General features: G+C 50.4%; 7 protein-coding genes across 7 annotated transcripts; 4 read left to right on the top strand and 3 right to left on the bottom strand.

Annotated features, from left to right (window-relative positions):
- Positions 1-44: 44 nt before the first annotated feature.
- CPAR01_13210 (uncharacterized protein) lies at positions 45-1848 on the bottom strand (the record flags this gene model as incomplete). The annotated part of the gene is made up of 2 exons (XM_060497464.1): positions 45-1239; positions 1325-1848. 2 exons carry the CDS (start codon positions 1846-1848, stop codon positions 45-47), a joined length of 1719 nt encoding a protein of 572 aa, XP_060343857.1.
- A 2339-nt stretch (positions 1849-4187) lies between these two features.
- CPAR01_13209 (uncharacterized protein) lies at positions 4188-4715 on the top strand (the record flags this gene model as incomplete). The annotated part of the gene is made up of 1 exon (XM_060497463.1): positions 4188-4715. The coding sequence occupies one exon, from the start codon at positions 4188-4190 to the stop codon at positions 4713-4715; it is 528 nt and encodes a 175-aa protein (XP_060343856.1).
- Positions 4716-5271: 556 nt separating this feature from the next.
- On the bottom strand, positions 5272-6947 carry CPAR01_13208 (cytochrome P450; the record flags this gene model as incomplete). Its single annotated transcript, XM_060497462.1, has 4 exons — positions 5272-5530; positions 5581-6200; positions 6295-6825; positions 6879-6947. The coding sequence occupies 4 exons, from the start codon at positions 6945-6947 to the stop codon at positions 5272-5274; spliced, it is 1479 nt and encodes a 492-aa protein (XP_060343855.1).
- A 1998-nt stretch (positions 6948-8945) lies between these two features.
- Positions 8946-9903, top strand: CPAR01_13207 (uncharacterized protein; the record flags this gene model as incomplete). The annotated part of the gene is made up of 2 exons (XM_060497461.1): positions 8946-9604; positions 9675-9903. 2 exons carry the CDS (start codon positions 8946-8948, stop codon positions 9901-9903), a joined length of 888 nt encoding a protein of 295 aa, XP_060343854.1.
- Positions 9904-12446: 2543 nt separating this feature from the next.
- CPAR01_13206 (cutinase) lies at positions 12447-13061 on the top strand (the record flags this gene model as incomplete). Its single annotated transcript, XM_060497460.1, has 1 exon — positions 12447-13061. The coding sequence occupies one exon, from the start codon at positions 12447-12449 to the stop codon at positions 13059-13061; it is 615 nt and encodes a 204-aa protein (XP_060343853.1).
- Positions 13062-13427: 366 nt separating this feature from the next.
- CPAR01_13205 (major facilitator superfamily transporter) lies at positions 13428-15087 on the bottom strand (the record flags this gene model as incomplete). The annotated part of the gene is made up of 3 exons (XM_060497459.1): positions 13428-14195; positions 14259-14762; positions 14827-15087. The coding sequence occupies 3 exons, from the start codon at positions 15085-15087 to the stop codon at positions 13428-13430; spliced, it is 1533 nt and encodes a 510-aa protein (XP_060343852.1).
- Positions 15088-15784: 697 nt separating this feature from the next.
- CPAR01_13204 (uncharacterized protein) lies at positions 15785-16872 on the top strand (the record flags this gene model as incomplete). Its single annotated transcript, XM_060497458.1, has 5 exons — positions 15785-15887; positions 15952-16233; positions 16294-16509; positions 16571-16681; positions 16742-16872. 5 exons carry the CDS (start codon positions 15785-15787, stop codon positions 16870-16872), a joined length of 843 nt encoding a protein of 280 aa, XP_060343851.1.
- Positions 16873-17043: the final 171 nt, after the last annotated feature.

Below are 17043 nucleotides of genomic sequence, written 5' to 3'. Positions count from 1 at the left end.
GGCGGAGTGTGGCGGCGTGCTTGGTTGTCAAGAGCTGCTTTGCTTCACACTCCGGCGGTGGTATCACGTCTTTTGATAAGCCTCTTGACCGAGAAGTGGTTGGCTATATCTTGTAGGAATCCGATGGGAGGATCAACCTCGCTCAGCAGCTCCTCGTACGCGGTTATCCGAGGGGCATCCCACACGAGGTCGACCTCGTCCGGCCGCAGGGTTTTCGTACCCTTGTAGCACTTCCAGAGACAGAACAGAAGAGGCGCTAGAAGAACCATAGTGTAATGTATGAAGAAAGAAGCTGGGTCAAACGGACTGAGTGACCGGTAGCCGTAGCAAATCACGACACATGTCATCCAGACCAGGCCAATGTACGCGCTATACGGCTGAAACCGACCGATGTAAGGGAGACGAGAGCGGTCAAAGTTTTGCGTCTTGCAGGCCCTGTGAAAGCAGTTGTATGTGACGCAGATGACGATGTAGTCAATAATAGTTGCCGCGGTTGTCAGCGAAATCAGCCAGTCGAGTACCTTTGCCGACGAGCTCGAGAGCTGCAACAACGAGAAGAGAGGAAAGACCATGACCACGGTAAGGCAGTAAATCGGGGCCCCCTTCTTCGTCGTCTTGGTCAGGAAGCGCGGGGCCCTCCCCTCGAGTGCCAGACCATAGAGCGTTCTTGTAGAACAATAAGTATAGGCGCTGCCGGCCGAGAAAATGGTGGTAGCCAAGAAGAAAGTAACAACGTGAGGCAGGATACCGATGCCGAGGTTGCCCATCGCGATGATATAAGGCGATGCAGCCGCGCTGCCAGTGGAGCCCCCTTTTCCCGTGTAAATCGCGACGAGAGTCGGATCCTTATGACTAACGACGATCCCAGCGGCCAGGCCACTACCAACAAAGAAGATCCAGATGCGCCAATAGACTGCTTTGAAGGCCGTCTTCACGTAAGTACGAGGATGTTTGGCTTCGGCGGCCATCATTGAGACGTATTCGGGTCCGACGCAGGTGAAGGATGCGGTCCAAAGGGCGGACAGGAAGCCTTCGAATTTCCCGAGGGGCCCGGTGCTGGCGTATTCGGCAAAGTAACCGGCGGACCAGGCTCGGAAGCCGTAGGCGTCGCGCTGCGGGTTACCTCCCGCCATAGTGATTAGAGTAAAAGCCAGAAGCATCGCGAGCAGAATGACTTTGCCGCCGGAGAGGTAGAATTCGGCTTCTCCGTAAACGCCGACGGCAAAAACGTTAATGAGGCTAAGCAATAATGTTAACTTTGCTCTACAGCCTCGGGCTCTTCCTGACACAAATAAAGACCACAGCAAGCACCGAGGAAACATACCCATAGAGTATAATGCACCCAACACAAATCGCGTAGACTGGAATTTTGTCGTTCCAGTATGAGACCACTAGCGTCAAAGCCACAATCTCGAACGGTATCAGAAAGACTTGATAGAAGAAGAAGTTCCAGCCGGCCATAAAGCCGAACGCATCGTCGACCCATTTCCCCGCAAGTCGGACAAACCCGCCGCTTACGGGCATGTAAACAGACATCTCGGCCATGCAGTTATTGCACAGCGAGAGAATGATCGTATAGATGACAAACGCCAGAAGAAGGCTGCCCGGCCCGGAACGCTGAAGGGCGCCGCCCATACTGACGAAGACAGCCGTGCCTATGGAGCCTCCGATGGCGACGAGCTGGACCTGGCGGTTACTGAGGCGGCGGTGGAGGCCATCGGTGGCTATGGGTACTTCTTCGGTCTCGGTGCGTCGAGTGGAGGTGTTGGAAGGATCTTCGATTGAGGGTTTGAATACCACCGTTTGGCCAACGATGGGCTTGGTCGAGTGCGTTGGTGGAGTTGACATGGTGAATATTCGTTGATGGAAGAAGGGTTGGCATGGCTTTCAATGGAAGAACAGGAGGGTAAAAGGGCGGGGATCTTCACAGAGCAGAGTTTTCCCAATATCAAGCCGTGGGGCCAACAAGGTGCGAGGCTGTTATTCGAGTTGGATGCTTTGGCGGCAGTTCTTAGGAGTGGCTATTCTCGTGGACATTCGCGGATTGCCCAAGACTCTCGCCATTATACGGTCTGTAGGATTTCATGGCGAAGTCTGTAGCTGGATATACAAGGCACCGAGAGGAGGTGATGATCATCTGGGAAACCAGTGACAACAAAAAGATTGGAATTCTCTTCATTGTTTGCAGTTTGAGTAACGAGCTTGGGTCGACATGAATCACTCTCACACCAAGCCGATGAAGGCCAGATTGGTTGACCGTGGCGGAATGGTCACGGATTGGGGGCATTCTCAGTTCCGCCCACTCTGAGGCTATAAACTTGTCTTCTCTGTTAAGTCACGATGAAGATAGTTCAAATCTAATTTCACTACTGGTCTTTTGCTTGAAAAGACCAGTTATGGGTGTACCTTGATGGGGTCTGGATCGGTGACCGGCCGGCGTCTTTTAGAGGAAGGTGGTCAGATGGCCCGATCATGATACCGGCTGTGGTGACTTGCCGCCGGCGGTTGATTACCATCATAGTTGACAATTTGGAAACATTTGGTCGTCGCTCCTAGACATTCATCTAGACTGGGACCAATTAGTTGACTCTTTAGTAGCTTTCATATTATCGTAGCAATGTCCGCGTCCATCATTCAGTGACATATTCACCGCAAGGCAGTCGCTTTGAAGGCTTGAAGCGACGGTCTAGGAAGGATCCCTAGTTCCTGGTGTTGAGTTTCTAATGGTTATCTATTCACAAATACTAAAGCAGGAACTTATTCTGGGTACCGCTGGTATACGTGTCAGTAGGGCAGGGCTTTCGGCCAGCACTAAGTCAAATTATCATATATTGAACTGCGTAGTGTGTATGAGATATGAGACGTCGACGGAGAAAGTTGGTGGGCGTAGCCGACATTAAGTACCCACGTTGGGTGTCATCAGGAACGGCCGTTGTAGACGGACATCACCACCGCCTTCTTATTGCTCTTTTCTGTCCTCATATTCCCATTGTATTATAATGCGGCGCAGCATATCACTCCTAGGTCAATGAAGCGCTTTCAGAATTAATTAAAGTTGGGCCAGCCTGCCAGGTTTGCGCGACCTGTCCGCGTACTGTACCGGAGTTAGCTCAAGAGACGGGGCCTTACGACCAGGAAACATTTCCCCTCCAAGGAATCCCAAAGCAAGTTCGCTCTCCTCGCTCTACGTCCAGATTCCTTGTCTGTCGATTTAGCCTTCTAAATCCGAGGAACTTGGCCGGTTATCAGCATTTCGGATTCGTTTAGAACCAAGTGACAAGAATGAACTAGTCCACTGGGGTTGATCCAATCAAGGATGTCGTGAAGTCTAAGATGGCTCCTATTGAGGAGTGGACTACTGAAGAGCTACCAGCCTCCGAGTCTGAGTGCCTATTTGGTAAAGAAATCCGAAAGGTGGAAACCGTTTCCATCAAGATTAAGATACGAAGGTTTAAATCGGAGGACTCGTCCACGTGCTAGGCTCTTGTGAAGTCTGAAATAGTCCTCATTTAAAACAGAGCCAATAAACTAGAAGTCGGATTGCCAAGAGCTTAGGATTCGACTAGCTTCAGGTAGCCTATTCCATTTGTTTGCCTTTACGAAGCCCTATCGAGCCTAGACTCGTGCACGTTTGTCACGATTCTCCATCACTCTGACTTTACACTAAAGATTTGCGAGATTACCTCGCTTTTGAAAGTCACCGTGTCCGCTGTGTCCGGGGGGAGGGGGGAGGGGGATTAGAGTTTCACAGCCTCGACTTAGGCGTTAGGCGGATCCGTTACACTGAATGGGTCTTTTTCTTATTCGGGAACCTGAAGCTTCGTAGACTCATGTCAACTGCTAGACTCAATGGAGTCCTCCGACTACTCCGAATAACTTCATGTTCACTATTTGGAGAATTTGGCTCAGAATGCCGAACAATGTTCTGGCCACTGTGAGCTGCAATGCCAAGGATGAAATCGAACTCAAACACATTGCCCACGGCTGTAAGATTGATATTGGTTTCCATCATGAGTTCTCAATTTCTATAAAAGGTCTGATTATACCGGCGTAATTGTTCAGATTGGAAGACATCTCCAGACGCCGAAGATTCAGACTACTATCTCTTCTTTCTCTACTGAGCTCGCTCCTTCCGACATTTCATTTACCCAAACCATTCTTGTACAAGACATCCACAAACTCTCACAATGAAGTTCTCTACCGCTCTCTTCACCATTGCCACTTTGGCCACTTCCGTCTTTTCCACGGCTCTTAGCCCCCCTGACAACTCAGCCATTGGAGCTGTTAATATGGATGTCCGCGAGGTCGCCCCTCTCGACTCATCCCCCCTTGAAGCCCGTCAGGGCTGCTTCACCCACATCCTCCCGGTTCTCAGAATCAACCGAGACAACCGCCGAGATATCCAGGGTGATCTCGACGCCCGCCGCTCTATCGAGTGGAACCCGAACCGTAACGTTCGTGCCATCATCGATTTTTCGTCTACGACCACCCGAAACCGCCAGCTTAGATACCAGATTACCAACCGATCTCAGCTGTTTGGCGCGGCCATCATCTTCAGCAACTACCAGGACACCATCACCGGCACGGTTAGGGAGACCATCAGGGTCCCGATCGGTCGCGCTACCGGAATGAGTCTCAGCCCGACCCCTACGACCGGCGCCGGCTGCATCGTTCTCCCCCGTCTAGATGGTACCTGGTATGCCCAGCTAGAGTAGAGCAATTCCAACGCTGCCATCCAATAAGGGTAGCACAGACAACACACCAACCTGTACTCCAGCTAGTATGTCTTCCAGCCAGTAACGCGAGGAACATGGAGGGGATTCGGTCAATGATGCAAGGACGAAGGGAGTTATAAAATGACTTGGCTTCAACCGTGGGTTTAGCTTCGTTAATCATTCAAAAACAACAGGGCTCTGAGGCTGTGTACTAGTGATGTTGAGAGTTCCCTTAATTCGCGCTGTTTAGTTTAGTATCAGCATAGTACTTTGTATCAAGAACAAATACAGTCACTGTTAGAGATATATACAGCCAAGTATTGCCAACTTGAATCTGCCGATGGTTTCCAAAGAGTACCGTGAGCTGAATATTACGCGAAGTTGACTGTGATGGAAACGCGAGTGAAAGAGCTGGAATAGCTTGGAAGCTCACATCAGTTACACGAGGCAGCGTCGAAGGCATGAAGGGAAATCAATATCTTGTACAGTCACTGTGTGACAGAGCCTTCCTGGTGATTCTCTTCTCACAAAGGCTTTACCTATTTAGAGAAAAGAATTATTGAAAAGTGACGTCGCAACGACGCCCGACAGGCGCAACGACAAAGAAGTTTTCCATCTCCATCATAGAGTCTGTCATGTTGCTAGATAACTTGAGGCCAGGGCACTGTTTGAACAATACAGCAGCCCCCATACGATTTTCCATTCGAGCGAGGTGCTGACCAATACAGACTCGTGCACCGGCACCAAAGGGGCAGAAACTGCTTTTCTGGTGTGGCGTGAGCATCTTGGGGTTCATCCATCGTGACTCGTCAAATCTGAAATAAGATTAGAAGGCTGATATTGCTTCCGAGGACCAACAACTTACTTGAGTGCGTTGGGATAGACATTTTCGTCCCGATGAAGAGTATAAGCCTGAGTCTCAACTTCTAAGCCTCCAGGAATTGTATAGTCTCCGAACTTGGCGCCTTTGGATGGAACAACTCGCGGCAAGTTGGCCGGAATGCTGCCGTAGAGGCGAAGAGTTTCATCGATGACAGAGTTAAGAAGAGGTAGCTTCTCAAGGAAAGCATCGTTGAAAATGTTGATATCGTCAACCGCAGCGACTTCCGCTTCAAGCCGAGCTTGAAGCTCAGGCCTTCTCAAGACAGCCCAAACAAGGTACGTCAGAGTCCCCGCCGTCGTATCTGCGCCGGCAAAGATCAGATTAGACGCCTCGCTTTGGATGTAATCTTCCGTAAGCTCGGCTTTGTCTCCGGCATCGCACTCGGCTAAAGCAGTAGCGAAGAGGTTTGACTTATTGTCGCGATGTCTCTTCAAATTTTCAACAGCTCGACCGCCGTATTCGCGGATCGAGTTTCCTGCGTTGAGCATTCGTCGAAGCGGCTTGAGTGGGATGTAATGAGAGATTGCATAGAGCCACGGAAGCTCGTGCTTCAAATAACTCCCAATCCCGACCAATTGAAATGTGTCGATGTACTCGTTTTTCTGTTTATTCCTGTGGTCAGCTACTAGATTTCAACTGCAGCATGTGACACTCGATGAACAAGCAATGGTACAGCTACACTAACAGTTGACGTACCTTGCCAGATTCTAGTAGCTCGAAGGATTCACCAAAAGCTAGTTGGCCAATCACATCTGAAGTCATGAGCATCGACCAATGGAGTATATCGCAGGATCCGTGGGTAGCCTCGCCCTTGATCCTGTGAATCGCCTTCGCAACCTTCTCCCTCACAACTTCCTCGCAGTTCTGTCGAAGGCTGGTGGTAGAAAAGGCGCGAGAGAAAAGCCTACGCATCACTCCGTGCCTCACTGGGTCTACTGTAGCAAAGACACCAATTCCGATGCCTGTATCTCCAACGAACTCCTCATACCATGGCGATTTTAGGAAGCCAGAACCGATGCGATGGATCGCTACGAAGCCGTCGGGATCTGAAATTGCGACCTGATACGGCGAGATCCGTACAACGGTACCGTACTTTTCATGGAGGGAGTGAACGTAGTACATTCGCCGGCCGATTGTGGTTTGCCATTTGAGTATGTAATGGGTGATGCGTGTGTACCATGGTCCTGGAATATGCTTGAGAGGGTTGCGCAGCCACAAAGAACACAGCTAGATGTTTGTTAGAAGGTTTCACTGATGTTGCACGAGGTAATCCAACTTACCCGCAAGAAACCAAGCAGGCACGTGGTCCCAAGCGCCCAGGACACTACGACTGGATCGGTGAAGAGCATGGTCCAAGAGCTCTGGAGGCGATGGGGTTGCAAATCTGTACCCGGAAATGAAGTGATGAAGAATCTAAGGACTTTCCTTGGAGCTGCGGGTGACCATTTATGTATATGAGGTGGCCAGGCATTCAACGGTGCGGGGAAGAGTTGATGGCTGTAGGCCGATCGCCGAAGGCGATTCAGGGAGCCGGAGATGTGGTTGATGGGTGAACCAACGACCAACAAATTCTGGGCTCGGATAACTTGCCCAACGGGGAAGGTCAGAAGTCTTCTGTACCCATGTTCCTGAATAATGGGACAATGATGAATGGCTGGTAACGTTTTATTGCAACTGCACATGTTGTTTGGCATTGCAGGCCTACTGGTAATGCCAACTGGGGTAGAAAATCGCTTCGCTAAGAAATCATCACGGCCAGCTTTGTTGAAGAAGAATCGGCCTAATAAGGACAATAAGGACATTCTGAAAAGTCCGGTGACAGAAGGGGTATTACATCATTGGGTGACCTGATGTTTGGTGCAGATTAGGGCTGCTGAAATGTTACTCTCTATTTGTCCGTACTTGGGGAAAAGTCTTTACCGCATCAACCAGGCACGAGTACTGAATATCCCACACCGGCCGATATACTCACGATCGGTGGCCGCATCTCGCGACATATTTAGTCATAGCTTCGGACGCGCAAAGAGAATTAGCGCCGAGCCCGAGAAAACCAGGTGCACATATTTCTAACTAGGCAAGTAATATCGTCAAGTGCCTGAGCGACTACATTATCATATTAGTCGTTGATTTCTTGGCCCGCGGCCGCTATCAAACAGAACACAGACGCTTTCGTTTAATGTAACAATTGCAGCTTGGCTGAAGTTCTAAGATGATTCTTTCAGTCAGCTTCATAACACCCAATTGGTCAAATTTGAAAAGCGATAGTTGCGCCCACCGGAAGCTTCACGTAGCTTTAACGCCAGTAATGAACGTTATTTTAATAACCGAAACCATTTGACTGAAGGCTATTCGCCCGAATGATGTCATGTTGGGGTTGTTGTGCCAAGGCCAAATTTCAATTTCATGTCGTATCATTCTATCGGCGGTTTCTAACTAACGTCTGTCTATAATTTCCTATTTACTTTCTTGTCCCTTACGGACTGGTATTTATTTACAAAGTCGTACATAATCGCTATGTGCTTAGCAGAGCATGCTCAAATTGGGTGTTACCAGTGCTTACACGAAAATGAAGGGATGACTGACTGGCAATTCAGTCTTCTTAGGTTGGAAGCAGCATGTCGTTGAAAACTGCTTCAACACAACGGTCGTGCTAAGTGGACCTTGACAACAGTTTCGTCTTGTGAAGTGGGCATCTTACGTTGAAATTGATCCATGCCCTGTTACCAAAGCCCTATCATTAGAGCCAGTCGCAGAAAAAAGGGACCACAGCATGCCACTGTTCTATTGAAGGGCGGATCTGAAGCGATGAAAAGCTCTGCTGCCTGGTGGCTTCGACTCCTGGATCTAGTATGCGATTCCATCATGTGGGTGGAAAGCTCGGACCGTACCGCCTAGGTCAACGGTGACGATAACACCACGATGCCGAACCTTCTGCCCTTCTGCCCATGACCCCTGAACCCATGACTCGGGAGCTTCTGCCAAGAGAAAAACGACTTTCCTTCTGCGCTTCAATACGGAGTGATCCGCCGGGGACTTAGGAACAGTCTTGTGCCCCGTACCAAAGAGCTGGCAACAAGCAAAGTTTAACGGCTGCGGCTCCTGCGAATGCGCAGCATCCTTAACATGATCTTCAAAAGATGCGAATTAAGCTTTCTCCCCTTTATTTACCACAATTAGGTTGAGTATCAGATGAGTGGGGTAAAACCGAGTACTAGTCCGTATAACTTCACATCAAACCACGAAAAAATGATCAAAGTCTCGGTAGAAAAGGTTCTCGCAGGTCCGGTCATCATTCGCTTGTTCTCAATAGAAAATTCAGTCACTCTTTTGTTCTCAAAGCATTCAAAATGATTCTGCCACACGCAGCTGTCCGTTCTCTTCAAGCACTTTCGCTGCATGCGCCCCGCGCATCTCTCGATTCGCCCGTCACGTGCCCAGTTGTCCTGGATGGGCGAATCCCCCAAAATTTCACCTTGCAAGTCTTCGATACCTACGCCAGCCCGTTCAACCCGGGATACACAAAGGGCCCTGCGAAGTGGTCCGAAATTCTCTTGTTTCCCACGGTTCCGACACCCTCGCGATTCGAAGCCTCCAACGCGACTGGGAACTTCAAGCCTCTCGAAGTCACCATCAACGACCAGTCCATCTTCAATCCCAGCGGCAACAGCCCGCAGCTAGGCTTTCGTCGCGCCGGACTGCTGCTTGGCAACGGCTCCGATGCTTCAAATCAAGGGGTCATGACGACACACTGGAGTTCCATGCAGGATTCGACCAGAAAGCTGAACTTGACGCACGAGTATCTGACGTCTTTCCACGAGACGAACGACTCCGGCGGTGCGCAATTTGCCCTGCAGATTGGCACGCCCCTCGGGCAGAACAGTACGGCGGGCAAGCCCTTGTCAACCGACTGGAAGATGCTGGACAGAAATAACAGCGTGATCTTCTCGACGGCACTCAAGTTTGATGTCTGGCAAAACTGGGCCGTCACCCTCGATGTCCCCAAGAAGTAAGTCGTATTCCCATCGCGTCGAAAGGGAGCAGGTGACGGAGGATTCCGGTGTCTAATGATTCATCAGCACGATTCAAGTCTTCTTCTCGGAAGGAAACGATCCACTCAAGTCCGTTACCGAGGTCCTCCCGAACAACAACGTGGGCGGGGGTGCGCTCCAGATCGGCTTGCTCAAGAAGCCCACCGAAACCAGGACGGTTGTGAACGATGGATTCCAGGAAAGCAATCTGAATGAGGGACAGATACTGGGTGGCATCTTTGTCGAGAACAGCGCAAACGGGTGCGTGTCTCTCTGAGCCTACACAAAGGCACAAGTTTCGGTTGCCAAGTCTGCGAAAAGATGGTGGGAGAACATTGGGGGCGGACGCTCTGGGATTGGGCTCGGATAGTGTGGGAATCCAGAACCCGGTCTCGTCCCACAAGATGTCTTGTTGTTGCTTTTTCCAGGTGGTCCAAACGGCTCTGCAGACCAACAACGAACCTCCCTTTCATTCTCTCCGGCTCTCAGCATGTGGGAATCTGACTACGGGGCGTAAAAAAAGCAAAATACTCGTTAAAATGCTGCCCACGCCACGCTTTCATGTAGAGCTTGGCGGTGCTTAGACGAAGAACGACGGGCGACTTGTGTGATTGATGGGAGCATGTGACCAAGACATTGTGCTGCAGCGTGCTCCTTCAAGGACTGCGATGGTATTGGACAGATTCCTGCCCTCTTATCGGGCCCTTTTACAAATTATGAGTGAGTCAGGAACATTGAATTTGGGCCAGTGGGTTGGGCGCACGTCAACATGTTGTGGGTAGCTTGCCAGGCTTCTTCCCTCCATGAAGAATGTCTGGATCGATTTTCTTGACTGTGATGGTCCACGGAAATGCGTATATCTCCTGCGACGAGCCGAGGTAGATGACGGAGTAGACGGCATCCATGGCTTAAATCGATCCAATCGAAGCATGACTTTCTAATGAAAGGGCAGGTCGTATCGATGTTTGACATACTCGGAAGGTTTGCCTTGCTTGGACTGGGTAGGTTGTGAATTAGGGTAAATGATATTATTCTGAGTCAAGCAGGGTGAAAGTCGCTTCTTTTGCTGGTACTAGTAGCTTCCATTCTGCTAGAGATGTTTGAGCCTGCTCTATGCATCGCGAACATGCCTATATGACATGAGGCTGTCGCAGTGTTGGGGAGCCTGAGCAGTTCCTTGAAGCTGCAGGGTCTATGAAGAGAATTGGGCAAGGTTAACTCCCACAAGACTTGGTCCGAAAATACGATGTGAGGGGTTGCAGAGACAGTGGCGAGGACGATCAGGCTACTTCTAGCTGATTGATCCATAACCCGCTCTCATGATCTTTCAATGACTCATCATCATAAAATCAGGCACGGGGATGACGAGAAATAGTTCAAGGCCACCAGCGTGTTTCTTCAGGTGGCCATCGACGGAGATGACCCTGAATAGCTTGTCTTACCCCTGCAATTAAGAGGATCAATAAGTTGCGGTGGGTTGTATGCTTATCTGCCGGGCCTTGGATCGACATCTTCTTTATGCCGACCGATGCCAATATGAAAGTTCTAGTCCATTCGAATATTACATCGCAACGTATATAGTTCGTATCGTTTTAACACTTCAATATGTTGTCATAACTGCCGCTGCATCCACAAACTTGCTCGTGTTTGCACACGAACTCTGCACATCAAATGCACATGATTGAGATATGTAGTATGTAAAGCAAGTTGCGAATTCATCGAGTACATCAAAGATGGATATCCTTGTTTCGGAACTTTCTAAGCCTGATGTAGAGGAGGATGAGATGCGATTGGCGCCCACGCGCCCACTTAATCCGTGATCTTCCTTCAAGGAGGATCATTCCCGGCATCCTCCTTACCGACCGAGCGGCGCACTAAGGCTTCAGAGCCTTGGTCCAGAACAATCCAATTAATTGTTCCCTTTCGACGATCTCCAGTCTTTTGATCAATAGTCGGTTAGTTCGGAGCAACCAACTTGACTGTGGGGTATGATGAAGGGAAACCTCCCTGTTTTGTCTTCATGGCGAAGACAACGGTGTGGCAGTTGTGCCCACATCGCCCGTTTGTGAGCTCATGGGTGCTGGAGAAGAAACGACATGCATAATGAGAAATGGGAAATATCTCCTAAACCCCGTGAAATGGTGCGACTAGGCAGACCAACTAAGAACCAATCAACTGGGTCTGACAGGTGTGATGGCCAAGTCCAAGCGCTCCGAAGCAGGCCAGGCAAGTCAGTATGCCTGCATTCCAACAGGAACAGAACATTATGCACGGTCTTCTGCCCGGTGGTATTGCCGCAGAGAGACCAGTGTCACGCCGCATTGATCCTCGACGGGAGTGCCGTGTCAATCCGCACAGATGCTTCCCGATTTTTTTGATTGCGAACGACAGGTTGAGACATTGGTGTCTACGGACGAAGCCACCAATCAGTATGAAACGGGGGAATCGCAAGAAACATCGTTTTTGGACGAACTAGGCTCCATCGCCTCAAACTTGGGATGACATCGTGGTTCCTTTGAGGCTATCCCTGGTCCTCCTATCGAGTTGTGAAGACTTTGAGCTTCGGGAGTTAGGCTGACAGGCCTCGAGGTATAAGAGCATGAGATATCACTGAGCATAGGATATATGTTGAAGAATCAGTAGGAACATCAAGAATCATCCAGTCCCTTCACGACTTCTCACTTTCGCTTTTTTCCAGTCACACATCTGCCAACCAAGTGCAGCGCACACTCTTTCAACCATCGCCATACCAGACTTCGCTCTTTTGACAAGACATTCCCTTCAAAAACAACCACAAACAACCAAACCAACTCCCTCAAAATGAAGACCGCTACCATCACCACCATCCTCTTCGCCGCCCTCGCGGCCGCTAGCCCCGTTGAGATCCGCCAGACTTCGGGCTGCAAGGCCTTCACCGTTCTCTTCGCCCGCGGCACCACCGAGATGGGCACTCTCGGAACCGTTGTCGGCCCCGGTCTCCAAAAGGCCGTTGCATCCAACGTCCCCGACTCCGTCTTCGAGGGCACAACGTATGCAGCTGACATGGCCGGCATTATGTCCGAGGCAACTGGCTCCGGCCCGGGTAGTGTCGCCATGGCCAACCAGGCCAACTCGTGGCTGAGCAAGTGCCCCCAGACCAAGATCGTCCTCACTGGCTACAGCCAGGGCGGCATGGTCGTCCACAACGCCGCTAAGAAGCTCTCGGGCAAGGCCGTCGCTGCGGCCGTCACCTTCGGTGACCCGTTCAAGGGCCAAGCTGTCACTGGTGTCACTACCGCCAAGTTCAGGAGCTTTTGCGCTGCTGGCGACGGTGTCTGCTCCGCTGGTGGCTGCGCTAGCTCCGGAAGCTGCTCGAGCCAAAGCGCCTCTGGCCACATTGGATATGGCGCCGATGTCAACACCGCAGGCACCTTCCTCAAGGGTGCTCTCGCTTGAGTGCAACACCAGTGAGGCATGTACGTCTTGATAGAAGGAGCATCTACCTGTAGATGCTTGAAGGGAGCCCTGGATTTGTGGCATGGATATACGATTGGATGTCTGGAACTTTCCTTTCTTCACAGTATGGCTTTAACCTTCTTGTATTGAATACACCTACCTAGTCAATGACACTGGTTCTTACTTCAAATTCCCAAATTGATACCCCATGAGATCCACCATCGCGAAATAACGTCGATCTAGTTGTGTCTATCTGTAGACATTCCACCACTCATTACGTTAAGAATACTGACATAATTGATCGCTTCAAAAGACTGAACTGGACTTTGTGTCCTCCGCCCTTTGACTCTACATGTTGATGGGCAATTAAGTCTCATCACTGTCACTTTCGTGAGTACTGAACTTCACACGAGACTCTCTCCATCTCTGAAGTAACGGCAGACCAACACCAGTCCAGACAGTCAACGCCACCACGAATGCAAGCGCGCTCTTCCACCCATGTGTCTTGGCAAATGCAGGGGCCTGTCCGCTCGGCATCTGCAGTTGCTGGAAGGGAATCACAACAGCCTGGCCGACGGAGACCATGAAGCCAAGCACAAAGGCGCGCTTCTGTTGATCGCCGCCGCAGGCCTCATTCGCCCATCCCGCCAGCAAAGGCGTGTAGCAACCATAGCACCCTGCAAGGATGAAGACGGCCATGCGTAGCATATGTGGCACGCTCCATGCCGCGAGGACGGCGTAGACGAACGTCAGAAGACACCCGACCGCGAAACAGACAGGTCCGCGCCGGCCAATTTTGTCAGAGACGTAGCCTGTGGAGACCATGAACACGAAGTTGATGGCACCGACGCAGGTTGGGATGTTGTTGATTTCTGGCACGGTGTACATTTTTGTTGACTTGAGGTACAGAGTGAAGTATTGAATGATGTAGGAGCCGCAGGTCAGAGTCCAGAAGGAGTAGGCTGCTGTGAAGGCGTAGACTTGCCACGAGCCGAAGACGCGGGTTATAACGGACCAGTTCATCTTGCCGACAGGTTTGCGGCCTTCTTCTTCAATCCGCTCGCGAGCACGTTGCTTTTCCCAGTCACTGAGGTAGAAAGCCTTTGTCGTGTGAGGGGTGTCGGGGAAGCAAATCTAACAATAACGTCAGAAAGATGCGATGTTCTATGGAAGTCAATATCGAAGAGAGGTACTTACGACGCCGTAGATCACCACGGGAATGGCAAGAATGAAGTCAAAGACAAAAAGCCATCGCCACGCTGACAGACCACCTTTTCCGCCCATACCCGAATACAAGGCAGACTGAAGATAGCCGGAAAACATCTGCCCCAAGACACCGCTCATGACGAAAAGGCCAGAGCGGCGGGACAATTCGCTTTTGCGATACCATGATCCGAGGACGTACATGACGCCAGGCCATGCGGCAGACTCAAACAAGCCGATGAAAAAACGCAGGACATAGAACTGCGTGGCGGTCTGGCACTTGAACAGGAAAAGCACGAAGAGAGACCAAGTGCAGAGGCACCCGGTCAGCCAGAAGCGCGGTCGGACGACAGTGATGATCAGGTTGGCAAAAGAACCGCCAATGATGGTTCCAATGTTGAAGTACGTGTTCATCCAGGACAGTTCGTTGCCGGGACCGAAGTTGAGCTCTTCCGACATGCCGGATACGTAGGCATTGGAGATGTTGTTTTGGTCAAGCTAAAGAAGAGCACTGGAGTCAGCATACCGGCTGAACGCGATGCTTGGGGGCAGGTGCATTCACCTGTTTGATGAAGAACATGAGACACGAGAATGAAAGTAGAAACCAATCCAACTTGAAAATCAACTTCTTCTCCTCCGGCGATGTGCCGGGCTCGTGCCAGTGGAACCATCCCGCGACTTCAGGTTGCTGTGGGGGCTCCGGCTTGGTATCGGTCTCGGCCGCGACGGACGTGGTCGAAATGCCGTCCTTATCTTGGCTCCGGTTGGTTGGGTCGACTGCCTTAATGGCATTGGCCGCGTTGGTATCGAGATGCGGCGCCATCCTGGTTCGAGCTGCAGCTATCACTAAATCTGATCTCGTCGCACGATCACAAGAAAACTCCAAACGTGCCCACGGTCGGTGATCTAGGCCAAGCAGATGGAGCGTCTCTGGCAAAAGTGAAGATTGAACCTGGGCAGGAGATTCTTTATCATAGCATATCCCTCCCTCGATACACTAGAGAAGCGGTCGATGGTCCGAAAAAAGAGACTTGATAACGATTTTTACTGGGTCGAGCACGACATCGGCAGTCGTTTCTTCAAGCTGACTTGACCGAGACTGTCCTGTCACCGACTCACCATTGGCGGCGAACAAAGCGCCATCGAGAACAAAATCTTTTTCCCTTCCGATGTGGTATCGGGGAGGGGCCTTGTGTCCTTACCCCTTTTGGAAGTTTCTGTCGGGCTAGTTCCGGTGCTTAGTGACTCCTTACTCGCACGCCAAGCAAAGGCCGCTCTCGCTTCGGCTTGCTGGATCTCTCCCCGCTTCTTCGGCTTCTTATGCAATACGCCCTTTGGATAACGGAACGGCGCCTTACCAGAAGTCCTCAACGCTGGGTTGATCTAACGTGATAGTAGCTATCAAACACATACTAGTTAAAGTTCATGTTGCTACCTTGTCCGTGAACTTTGAGGATCTCTGATGACTCCTTAAATTATCAGCTCTGACTTGAAACTACTGACTTGGTGCCTAAGACAAGATGGTTGACTTTGTGAACATCAATGGCGCCCGCCTGGCATACCGACTAGCTGGGCCTGAAGATGCACCGCTCATGATCACGCTGCATGGCGGTCGCGGAATGGGTACGCTGATTGAAAGTCCAGCGTGACAAGACGAGCTTCCTGATCAAGGGTTGACATTATCTAGGTGATCATAAATCCGACTTCAAAGTCTACGGCCAGTTAAGCGATAAGATTCGAGTTATATCCTTCGATTACCGTGGCCATGGCCAAAGTTCTTTGACTAAGCCTTACACCTTTGAGCAAATTGTCGATGACATCGAAGCGGTGAGACAACATTTCATCGGAGATGATCAGGTCATCATCTGCGGCGGTAGTTTCGGCGGTTTCCTTGCACAACACTATGCCATCAAGTACGCCCCGAAAGTATCGCATCTGATTCTCAGAGGGACTGCACCATCTCATCACCGTGAGTTGTGTAACCTGCACTGGCTTTAGGAGGGCTGAGCGTTGATAACATCACCACCAGACGAGGCCGGCGCCATCAAAACTCTGGAGGCGAGGATACACAAAGTTCCTAGCTTCTCTGTCGACATGTTGAAGAACAAAGTCTTTGGTGCATATGAGAGCGACCGCGAGTTTCAGTTGGTTTACTTCGCCATGATGCCGCTGTACAGGGAAACTTTCGACCCCGATGCAGCGTTGAAGAGCAACCTCGATGGTGTATACGTCGCCGAGTCTCATAGTAAGTAAACTTCAACCGAGTCAATTTGTGAAATGTCTAGACTAATTGACAATCAACTCAGATGATCTCTACTCTGAGAAAGAGAAATACTTTGATTACACTGAACAACTCTCTAAAATTACAGCGAAGACTCTGGTAGTCGTGGGCGGCAAGGATTGGATATGTCCTCCTGGTAGGAACTTTACCAAAATTGTAGAGTAACTTGGTCCACGCTAATCATGAAACGTTGCAGAAAACTCGAAGTTGATTGCTGAAAGAATCCCCGGAGCTAGACTTTTGTTGGTTGAGGGCGCTAATCATGGTGTTCATGCCGAAAAGCCAGAAGTGGTCCTGGGAGAGATTCGCAAGCACTTGGACATCTAGTCTCAACATTCTTGTCAAGCTGCTTTGACTGCCTATCGGCATGGCGCTTCGGTTCTCCGATGAGTTTCATACTTACGAATACCATTGGCAATGAAAGCACGTCTTATGACTTGGCGGACCATGATGCACTTCATTGGGAACATCCTCCATCTTACAAGGTAAATGGGTTAA

Source organism: Colletotrichum paranaense (assembly GCF_030867605.1).
Source record: "Colletotrichum paranaense strain IMI 384185 chromosome Unknown Scaffold_12.1, whole genome shotgun sequence".
Classification (NCBI taxonomy): domain Eukaryota; kingdom Fungi; phylum Ascomycota; class Sordariomycetes; order Glomerellales; family Glomerellaceae; genus Colletotrichum; species Colletotrichum paranaense.
This window is presented reverse-complemented; position numbering and strand designations above follow the sequence as displayed.